Source organism: Lampetra fluviatilis, chromosome 57, assembly GCF_964198595.1.
Source record: "Lampetra fluviatilis chromosome 57, kcLamFluv1.1, whole genome shotgun sequence".
Taxonomy (NCBI): Eukaryota; Metazoa; Chordata; class Hyperoartia; order Petromyzontiformes; family Petromyzontidae; genus Lampetra; species Lampetra fluviatilis.
In genome coordinates, this window is record NC_136331.1 from 8,620,007 (window position 1) to 8,631,493 (window position 11,487).

The 11,487-nt window shown below is 51.4% G+C and overlaps 1 protein-coding gene across 3 annotated transcripts in view; it reads right to left on the reverse strand.

The window, feature by feature from the left end:
* The window catches only part of ZZEF1 (zinc finger ZZ-type and EF-hand domain containing 1), a 47,853-nt gene extending 38,911 nt beyond the window's left edge, over positions 1-8,942 (reverse strand). For all 3 annotated transcript variants that reach the window (XM_078880439.1, XM_078880440.1, XM_078880438.1), the window contains exons 1-7: positions 8,424-8,942; positions 5,799-5,943; positions 4,692-4,913; positions 4,094-4,310; positions 3,213-3,409; positions 2,706-2,916; positions 580-696 (exon numbers count right to left, since the gene is read on the reverse strand). In XM_078880439.1, coding sequence (XP_078736565.1) covers positions 580-696; positions 2,706-2,916; positions 3,213-3,409; positions 4,094-4,310; positions 4,692-4,913; positions 5,799-5,943; positions 8,424-8,822 — 1,508 coding nt within the window. In that variant the 5' untranslated portion in view covers positions 8,823-8,942. The remainder of the gene's footprint in view (positions 1-579; positions 697-2,705; positions 2,917-3,212; positions 3,410-4,093; positions 4,311-4,691; positions 4,914-5,798; positions 5,944-8,423) is intronic.
* Between the last annotated feature and the right edge of the window lie 2,545 nt (positions 8,943-11,487).

Sequence of the window (11,487 nt, forward strand, 5' to 3'; positions counted from 1 at the left end):
AGCTGAACGAGCAGCAGTGTAAGTGGTGTCAGTCTTCATAACTAACAGCAGCAGCAGTAGAAGCAGATTCATCGTCGCCATCAGCAGCATCACTACCATCACCAGCAGCAGCAGAAACATCACCACCATCAACACCATCACCAGCACGACCAGCGCCACAATGACCAGCACCACCAGCACCAGCAGAAACATCACCACCATCAACACCATCACCAGCACGACCAGCGCCACGATGACCAGCACCACCAGCACCACCAGCACCAGCAGAAACATCACCACCATCAACACCATCACCAGCACGACCAGCGCCACAATGACCAGCACCACCATCACCAGCAGCAGCAGAAACATCACCACCATCAACACCATCACCAGCACGACCACCACCACGATGACCAGCACCACCAGCACCAGCAGAAGCAGAAACATCACCACCATCAACACCATCACCAGCACGACCAGCGCCACGATGACCAGCACCACCAGCACCAGCAGAAGCAGAAACATCACCACCATCAACACCATCACCAGCACGACCAGCGCCACGATGACCAGCACCACCACCAGCACCAGGGTCACCTGTGTAACGTGCCGAGCAGCTCGCCGAGTCGGTGCAGAGCGGAAGCCACGGCGTCGCCTGGCGCAAGGTCCATGGCCGGCAGCAGCGCGAGCGGAGGCAGCTGCCGCAGCGCCGAGCTGAGCGACACACGCACCAAGGGGAGCCATCGCTGGGCTGCCTTCATCATAAACTTCCTCTTAAACAAATCCAGCAATTATCCCAAGTACCACTTAGAAGTGCCTCCTCAATCATAGACAAAAAAATCATCCGTTTGTTCGTGACATATTATTAAGTACAAATTTAATTTGTCACTCTTCCTTTTGTTGGTCCCTGAACAACCCCACACGCAGCTTGCAAGCCCCTGTACCGAACTTGTTTTTCTGCTGCCTCTTGCTCTCATTACATTAGCACATTGCCTTTTTCCCCATTCACGAGTGTTTCATTTACGACCGTTAAAACAGCTTCTTTTGTTTTTTGTGCAACATTCCTTAAGACCCGGGACTCGTTATCAGGAATGTTGACGTTATTCTATTTTGTTTTTGTTGCTGCTGCTGTGCTCACGCTCCACACATCTCCATCGTAAAATAGCTGGGCAACTGTCTAAACGGCACCATCATCCACGTAACAAATTAAATAAACTAAAACTCAAATAAACTCCGACTCATGATGCCATTGGACTTATGTAGAGACCCATCACCTGACACTGCGATTCATAGACTTACACAGAGATCCAATGACTTACAGTCTCGTATACTTCCAGAGACCCACAGACTTACAAAGAGACGCATAGACTCACCAATTAAGGAGGCGGTAATCCTATTATGAACCATGATTTCCCCCACATGCCTTTGACATTGCAGATCGCATATTTTCCGATTGAGCCATTCTCAAGAACGTAACCCCTGCAATGAGCAAGGTTTTGTGTACATATATTTTTTCCCTTTTGAGGCGATAGAAACTGTGTTACTGACAGATGTGTTGAGCGTTTTTGTCAACTGCGTTTGTGCACCACCGCCAACGCAGCAACAGCAGCAGCATCACCGAACAATCTGTTTTCATTACTAAGTTCAGTTTGCCAAAAAAGCGCTCTTCCACCCTCTGCTTGTACACCTCGATTTCACGGTTCTGATCCCAGTCCACATGAAACAAGTGCCATCGGTGCACATAAAAAGACAAAGATCCCCCCTATAGCCTGAACAGACTGTTGGGGCAAGTGGTGTTAGCGAGCACCTATAAAGGCCAGCAACGGCACACGAGGGGGTGGGTGGTCAACAACACGCCCGGCCTCCTTTGCCTCCCCAGTGGCGATGTTTAAACAACGCACAAGGTACTAATTTAAGGCTGAGTCGACCTAGGGGAGGCCCAGGACCAGTTCAGATAATCGTCACTGGTGTTGGCTATGAGCGAGAATTGAACTCAGGACCCCGGGTTCGTAGCGCAGCGCGCTAACCGCGTATGCATGTGTATGCACATGCATGCGTTAACCACGTATGCATGTGTATGCATGTGTATGCATGTGTATGCACATACATGCGTTAACCACGTATGCATGTGTATGCATGTGTATGCATGTGTATGCACATACATGCGTTAACCACGTATGTAGGTGTATGCATGTGTATGCATGTGTATGCACATGCATGCGTTAACCACGTATGCATGTGTATGCATGTGTATGCATGCATATGCACATACATGCGTTAACCACGTATGTATGTGTATGCATGTGTATGCACATACAAGCACATGCGCTCTGCTTTGGCTTCCAGGCTCGTGTCTGCCAAGGGAATTAGCAGCCAGAATGCCTGAGCTGATGGCAACCTTGGCAGTGTTGGCTTGTACATACTGATCAATAGTTATTTCCGAAGCCACTAATATATTGCAAAGTAGATATTAAACAGAGGTAAATAAATAAATAGAGACAGAATTCAAGTAAAAATTACAGTGAGGCACAAAAAATGGTCACACGTGGATTAGAAAACGTAAGTAGGCTCAAGATATCATCTTGACTTGAAAGTAGTGGCTGAACATGGGCAGTACCGAGTGTCTTAACTACAGACGCGACACTCACCACATTGACACTCGCCACACCCATCACCTTCACCTTAGCCGTGTGGCGAGTGTTTGTGCGTGACACCACGCTCACCGGAGCTGGGTGGCAAGTGCGTGGGCAGCGTCAATGCTCTGTTCGGCGCTCTGCGACGCCTGAAGGGCCAGCGTGACCACACAGTGTGCTGTCACAGCCTCGATGGCCTTGGAGAGGGGGCCCGGGCCCCCCATGTGGCCCCCCACCAGCAGCCCTCGCACCCTCATGCGGCCCTCCGGGAATGAGTTCTGCACTATCTCCAGCTTCACCACTGCTGAGACAAGGGGGAGATGCACAGGGGGGAGACACGGGCGGACACATGGGGGAGAAACACGGGTGGCAGACGGGGGGGGGAGACACATGGGGGAGGGACACGGAGGAGGTGATATCCTCTTACTTGGGTCATTTCTACCATGAAAGTTCGCACTGCTCTGCTGACATTCTGCCAAAAAAACAAATGCCCGGTCCTCCTTCCCCCTCTCTCCCACTCCCCCCTCCACTACAACCACTCTTCTGCTCTGCACTACCGCCCCCCGCTCGCCTGCCCCACCGCTGCACGCCACCCACCCTCTGCGGTGATTTCCTTCCCCTGCAACAACTCCACGTAGCCCGTGCTGGCAAAGGGGACGAGCGTGGAGGTGATGGGCTCCAGGCGCCCCGGTCTTCCCGCCAGCACCTCCACTTTGGCCGGTATGCTGGAGCCGTCGCTTGCCACCACGCCGATGGCCAGGCGCGTGATCACCACACCGGGCCACGGCCACATCCTGCCGGGTGATCGTGTACAAGTACAAAAGGTAAGAGACAAAGATCCCCTGCTTAGCCTACACTGACTGGTGGGGCAAGTGCTGCTGGCGGGCACCTACGAAGGCCCGGATGGCGCACGAGGAAACGGTGTGGCCACCTCCCCCCCCCGCCACGCTCCCTCGCCTTGTTTCCCCAATTCTGACGGTGGCACACCACACCAGGTACTCATTGAAGTTTGAGGCTTAGGATCAGTTTAGATCAATCACCAGCCGTGGCAGGGAAATGAACTCGGGAAGCTGGGTTGGTAACATAGCACGCTAACCACTATGCCACTGCTCCGCACACACAATGAGCACTAAAGCTACTTAAGTTGAAACAATTAGCTGTTTAAGTCGACTCCGTAAAGTTTAAAGTGCAGTCCTGCAATTGCTTGTTCATGTTCCCCACTCTTCCACGCTGGCCGGACGTGTGAAACGAGGTGGGTGCACCCACACTTCACCCACACTTCACCCCACCACTCTCATTTATGCTACCGGATAGACAGAGGTGGTGGCAGCCACCTTTATTCCTCAGTTAACGAGGTGAACACGTCACATTTGGTGCTCGACACATTTCTGTACGTGCGACAAACAGTTTTTTCATTCATGCCATTTACCAGGAACGCAAAAACTAAAACGAACGTAACCAGCATCGCCATCACGTACCCGATGGATAAGCTATGCTCAGTCTTCCAAAAGGTCTGCAGTGTCCCATCCGTCAGGTTGTCCAGTGTCAAGTTGTTGCACGAAGCCTCCAGGCGGCTGAAGCACTGGGTCAGCAGCCTCCTCCCTCTCCTCCTCCCAGCGCCAGCGGTGGAAGCATCATCGTCGTCGGCGCTAGGGTCACCGTCCCCTTCCATTAACTTGGCCCAAGCATCGTCCTCTATGGGGCACGGGCGGTGCGGAGTGTGCAGAGGTGTTTTGATTCGTCTAAATGTGTGGTTGCAGATTAAGTTGTACAGTAGGGTGCTCTGGCTGGGGCCACCTCAACGTGTGATGCGGTGGGAGTTCAGTAAGTGTTGTGTGACAAATGTCACCCAAAGCTGTGGTGTGGCCAATGTTCAGCGGCGTGGCCGTCGTTGTGGTAAGAAATGTTTTAACCCTAATGTGCCGTGCGGTTGGCGATCAGTAGTGTGATGCTGCTTGGGGCCATGTAAACATACGGCGTGGCTGACACCACCTACACATGTTGTATGGTGTGGCAGGAGTTCAGTGGCGGTGTCCCGGGTACCCTGGCCACCGCCACGACAACTCGGTCTCCTACCGGCCTGGTCGAGTTCGGCCTGCGCCAAGGTCTCCTGCACCAGCGTGGAGCGCACGAGCCACAGCGTCTCGGCGGCCGTGGCCGGGGCCCACTGAGAGCCAGGGCCGCGGGGAGCCACGTGGTCGCCGGGCACGCGGTGCTGCCACAGGGCCTGCGCCATGCGCCCCACCAGCTCCTCCCGGAACGTGGTGGTGCAGTCCTTCCCGTACACGTCCACTAGGCCTGAGGGTGGCGTAATAATGGCGGGCGTCACGCGACGACAGATGCACTCGCACCGCGCCGGACGAACCCGCACCGTGTAATTCTGCGCCATCGACAGAGCACGTCACACACCCTTGCCACGCCACAACATGCCACCGTCAAACGAATGTTCTTTGTTTTTAACGCATTCCAAGGAAGGTTTAAAGTGTCATTGCATTCGCTCTGTCCGTCTGTCTGCCATCCTGAAGTGGTGGTGGGGCAGGGGGTGGGCTTATGATAATTCTCTTGAAGATGATCGAACATCAATTCACTTTTTCGTAAAATAAAAATTGTATTTCTATTTGGAGCTTATCCAATAGAAAACTGGACAAACTGATCAAAAGGTTGTCTAAAAAATTGTAAACGCGGGTTAACATACTTTTGGATAAAATGCAAACATACTTTGTGCTGACAGCCACCCGTCAGCTTCAGTCATTCTAATTAAACACTTCCTAGGACTAACACATGTTGGGATGGGTTACAGAATCCGTGCGTAATCAAAAGTGAGTGTGTGCTAGGGCGGGACGTGTCATGCCTAAAAGTAATGATGGCCCGTGCCCGAGATGACATCCACAGCACATATGGAGCAATGAGATAAGCTCCTGTAGAGAAGGGAGATGGATTTTGATTTCGCAGGACTCTAAGTGGTTTGATCATGGCTGACGATTACAATGCTCAAAATGTCTAATTATAAAAATCCAGCCCTGTAAGAGACTGTGCGTGCCAATCGGTGCATTACTTCCTTGTGCACTCCGATATGATAATCGCTCCGGTGACTCACCATTCGATATTCGAGTACGAAACCAATTACAGTATCGACTTATCAACAACTCTTTAACGACCATCGTCCCTGGGCACAGCGCCCACCGGTGGAGAAGGTGGCGCGGCTCAGCATGGCAATGGCACGCTCCTTCTCCCCCAGCGACGTCGTCTCGTACGCCAGCATCATGGCCCCGTACAGGGCCTGTATGTCCACGCGTCCCTCCAGCTCCAGGTCAAAGCTGCTCAACGCCTGCGTGGGCACAAAGAGACATGGCTCCGTTACCCACAGCGCTTACACCCAAGATGCAGAAACTACCCCCCCTCTAACACAGCCCTGGGCCTCATTGGTGAAGTGCCCTCGCCCCACATGGATGACCTGGTAATCATTGGTGGATAGGCCCCAATCCTTCATGAGATTAAGATGCCTTGGGACTAATTGGTGAAGGAGGCGCCAGTGCCCCAAAGACTGCCCTGGGGGTTACTGGTGCTGCCCTCGGGGTCACTGCTGCTGCCCTCGGGGTCATTGGGGTTGTTGTGGTTTTTGTTGATGCTGGGCCCCAGTTGCTTTGCCTCGGGCTGTATGGCGGTGTTGCTCTCTTGCAACATTATCATATTGCCCTGTCCTCTCCCATGCCCCCCGCACATTACACCTAATGAGAACCAAGTGTAATCACAACGATGGGTCTTTATATTAGTTATTGGTGATCAGGCTGATAACATATTGAGAACCTGGCAGTCAAGGGTGGCTTAAACCCCGATTCAAATCCAGCTGCTCAGCAAAGCAGGCTCAGGGTCTCAGACCAGTCGGACCACACAGGCACCACCTTATTTTCGTTTCAAAATTATAACTTTTTAAAAAGATTAACTTCACATTCATAAATATCTGACAAATCACCATGAACGTGCCCGAATCTCGTCTCAATACCAACGAGGCTCAAAAATCCTGATGAGTTTCCGCGACCTGACCGAGACTGGATGAATGATTTTCAGGTTGATTCGAAACAACCGCTGCACGCGCTACGCATGGCCAAAGGTGGCAGGGCGTGCTTCCTCGGTCTCGGCACGTCACAGCCTCCTCGCCCACAACCCGAGGGCATTGGGTAACATTTAATTAACTCGTTTGACTTGCGCCGACTGAAAATAACCATCGAAGGAAACTGCACCCACAATTAGTTTGAGCCTGCTGCGTAGGCATTCACAGTTGCGCTCCTGTGGAGCTCTCAGACGTGCTTTCGTGTTGTTGTTGTTGTTGCTGCTGTTGTACCCCAAGTTGTTGGTCAGCACGATGCCTGCTGACGTTTCGTTCGACGTGCTGGGTGGCAGCTTCCTCGCCAACTCAATAGCCTTCTTCTGAAACCAATGGTGCCACGATCCCTCTCATCCACGTGTCCCTCACATCACCCTGGGTGCCCACACCCCCCCCCACCCCAGTCCTTTCTCACTGCCTTGGGGGCCCCTTAGCTTGCTTAGTCCCCTGCCAGGTCCCCTCACTCCCCGCTTGGTCCTCTTAGTACCCTGGAAGTGACAAGCGTCCCAATTCAACCCCTCCATCTTCAGGAGGTGAAAGGTGCCCCCCTTGGTCGTCGTAAGTGACAGATGGTCCCTTCAGTGCCCCCGCGGGGGTCCTCTTGGCGTCAGGAAAACACATTCCTGCGGAGGGAGCTGGTAGGAACGTTGGGTTGCTCGGTCAATGGCCAGGGTCAACGGCGGCGTGCTGTATTCCGCAAATATGCCCGACTGTGAGGGCGGGCACAAGCCGGCGTGAGTAGGTTAAACGTTGAGTTTTATAAGGGCACCACGGGGTGACCAGCCCCTCCCCACCCAGCCCCACCCCACTCTCCCCTCTCCACCCAGCCCCACCCCTCCCATTTTTGGATGCACGACGGACGGACACAATAATCCCCTGTGGGCTGGTGGAACCATGTGGTTCCTACCAGTACGAGAAAGTCAGAATCTGAAGATGGATTTATACTGCAGGAGGAGGAATCCGATGAGCTACAGCTCTTTTCTACAGATGTCCAGTAGGGGCGGTGAAGAACGTTACTTTGTACTACTATCATGCAAAACATGATAGCAGTACAAAGTACAAGGTAAATCAATCACTAAAACACAAACAAATACAACACGAAACCATCGATTAACTTATTTTTCAGAAGCGCCCTGGCCATAAATGATAGCCCATTAAAGTGGCCTGTCATTTGGGCATTTATAGCAGCAAAAACATCTAAATAACCTCAATGCATGTTTCTGAATGTGGAGGGACATAAATGAGTTTCCCATGCATCCCCACGGAATTTTGAGATGAACTAAACTATTTTAATGTTACCAGGTAGCGCGACAAATGACAAGCTCAACAAAGTGGCTATCACATGCAACTTTATAGCAGCCAAATACTCGTAAACGCACGTTTGTAAACAAGGCCAAGGGGTGAGAAGCAAACACGCAAACTCCACACACGTGGAGCAGCAGCAGCGGCAGCGGGCGTCGTGGTTGGGATCGAGCCAACGACCTCTGGTACACCACGAGAGGCAATCAACATCTCCACCCACAGCGTGGCGGTGACGGCAAATGTCTCCCTCTCTCTCTCAGCACCACCCCTCACCGCCGCCACCCCTCACCGCCGCCACCCCTCACCGCCGCCACCCCTCACCGCCGCCACCCCTCACCGCCGCCACCCCTCACCGCCGCCACCCCTCACCGCCGCCACCCCTCACCACCACCACCCCTCACCTCTTCCACGTCCCTCATCTGCACCCGGTCCAGCTCCACGCTCCTGCAGCGGCCGAGGATCTCCCGGAGCGGCAGGGCAACGCGGCCACGTCCCAGGGCTTCGTCCAGCAGGTTGCGGACGCCGTACTCGCGGCCTATCGCGAACAGCAGCTGCTGCGACACGGACCGCCCGCCTCGCAGGCCGCTCGCGTCCTTCAGCCGCAGAGCCCGGCGGGCCGAGTTCGTGTCCAGTGCCGGGAAGCCGCCGCCGGGCGAGGCGGCCTCGTCGTCTTCGCTTTTGGCGGCCGCGTCGCCCCATCGCCCCGGGCCGCGCTGCCACCCGCAGCGGCGGCGGCTGCGGCGGCAGCGGGGACGGCGGCTGTCTGCGCGGGCGGTAAGCGCGCTCTCTGAGGAGCCCATGATGGGACGGGGGGGACGTGCGAGCAGACAGCGGAGGGAGAGAGACGAAGGCGGCCGCGCTGTTTCAGTGACAGACGCGGACGGGCGGCGGCCAACCCACGGGGTTGGGCGGGGGGAGGTCTTGTTTGGTGTGGGGCATGACGTCACGGTGGACATGTTGGGTGGGGGTTGCGGTCAGCCAATGCGAAGGCGGTGAAGCTGTGGTGGCCATGTTGGGTAAGGAAGGGGTTCAGGCAATTAGAAGGCGGTGACGCCGGGGCGGCCATGTTGAGTGGGGGAGTCAGCCAATGAGTAGGCAGTGAAGCAGTGGAGGCCATGTTGAGTAGGGGTGGGGGGCGGCGCGGGAGTTGCAGGATAAGCAGTCTATGGCATGATTTGGTTCGTTTGTTAATTCCTAAAATTAATGTTCGATGTCTCTGGTAATTAAGGGCATTACGTTATTTAATGACGTCGATAATTGAACATGTATTGAAAACTTTTAAATAGCAATTATTTGGTTCTTTCGGTAAAGTCACGTAGATCAAAAAATAATAATAAAGATAAAGTGAATACAAAAAATAATAACAAATAAAATATACGTAATAAAAAACACGAATGTCGACTGTCGACTGTCGCCTGGTTTTCTTGTCCACCTCTACCGTCAGCAGTGTGGCTGTGTGAAGCGAGGTGCAGTGCTCTGATTGGTGTAGACCTGCCGGTGGGTGTGGACCCCTTTCCAACATTAACATAAGCTGCCCCGCCCCTCTCTAAACCTTTATAAACGGCAATAGATCACGACGTTTCGATCGCAACACAAGCAATCCCACCTGATGACGATTTTGTATTCACTTAATTTTTTTTGTTATTATTTTTACTATCTACGTGACTTTACCGAAAGAACCATAGAATATGAATTCCTGCAGTCACGAAAGTTAAGTCAAAATGTAGCCTGGTTCTTAATCGAAGTGAGTGTACTGGCAGTCTATAATATAGACTGAAGCCTGGTTATTAAGCTGGGTGAGTGTACTGGCAGTCTATAATGTAGACTGTAGCCTGGTTATTAAGTTTGGTGAGTGTACTGGCAGTCTATAATGCAGACTGTAGCCTGTTTTTTAAGCTGGTGAGCGTATTTGCAGTCTATGACGTAGACTGTGAGTTTGTCTGTAACTCTGCCCAGCTATTTTATTTAAAGCCCATCCTTAACATTTGCGAAACACATTAAATTAAGCATTGATTTTTTGGTATTTTTAAATGTCAGTAAAATTTTCATTTAAAGTTTGAGAAACATTACATCCGGTTTATGACTGTCAGATTTACCATATACATTTATGACTTACGAACTTTCAGAGATACGAACAAACCTGTCCATATGTCGAGTTGCCTGTTCGGACCGAGAGTCATAAGTTCAACCGCCCGCGCAATAGATGGCGGTGGTGACATCTACATCTGCAGAAGACGAAGAACCAGTGCCATCTACACCTACGGGAGATTATACAACCTTTAAAGGCATTTCCCTTGTTTCGTGTACGTGTTTGGAATTGGCAGGAGTAAAGTTGGACTTTGGAACAAATTAACTTATGATTCGTAAGTAGAGGAGGGCCTGTAAGCCCACAATCGATCGACACAGAGACGTCATTTACGACCCATCTTCCAACACGACTCCAAACACATTTGAACAGCGGTGTTTCCACCGTGCGACGTCGTAGAAAGTCAGTGATTTTTTTTTTCTCAAAAGGTCAAGTCACTTCAGCAAAGGAATGAAAAATACAAGGTAAGAACAAAATATTTTTAACATAAAAATAGATTTGTGTCAATTTCAAAAATAAAATTCATGTACACTTTGCACTATTGGCCCTATTAATTGAGAGCACTAACGGACTGTTATCTAACATGTTATTAAGAATGGTTCATACGTTGTTTTTAAATTAAACAAAGATTCCTCAATGCTTTTGTCTTTTCATTTCTTAGAGTAGGTTAGATGTTACTATTACATACCTCCGCAGGACAGAGGAGATGTGAGGGCTCATAAGGCCCGAAATGTTAAAGTTACTGTCATTCAGTTGTTTTTGTTTCGTTTCTATTTTCCTCATTGCTGCACTTTGTTTTGTTGCTGTTGTTATATTTGGTGACTCGGGTCACTCTTGCAAATTATACTTATCCTCGGTCTCTTGAAATCTCACCTAATTTAACAAAATCATCTCGAATTAGATTTGTTTTGGCTAGTTACTCTGCATGCTTTAAAAAATGTCGGTTTCACCAACACCCTACAACCCAAAGGCAGGAAACCCCCTGCAAGCCACTCCCAGTTTGACACGGCTGATGATGCCGATGACATCACGAAGCCCCAAGCATCACCTCCCGCCCAGTGGCACACAACTATTTCACTGTTATCTCATTAGTCTGGTAATCAAATAGATGCTCCATAGAGTCATTGATAACTTAGGCATAGACAATGTTATTTATGCTAGAAAATCCCAATGAGCTGTGAAGATATGTCCACAGGAGTGAATAATTCAGCCTAACTCCTTTTACACATTATACATGCAGGATTCCCATCGCTGCTGAGCTTTCTGAGAATCTATAGGCTGATTTGGATCAGCTTAATTTCAGCCGGGTTTGTCCGACTCACTGCCCCCTGGCCCTGGCCTGGCTCCCCGAGCCAGATTGAGATGTCCTTGTGTGGGAG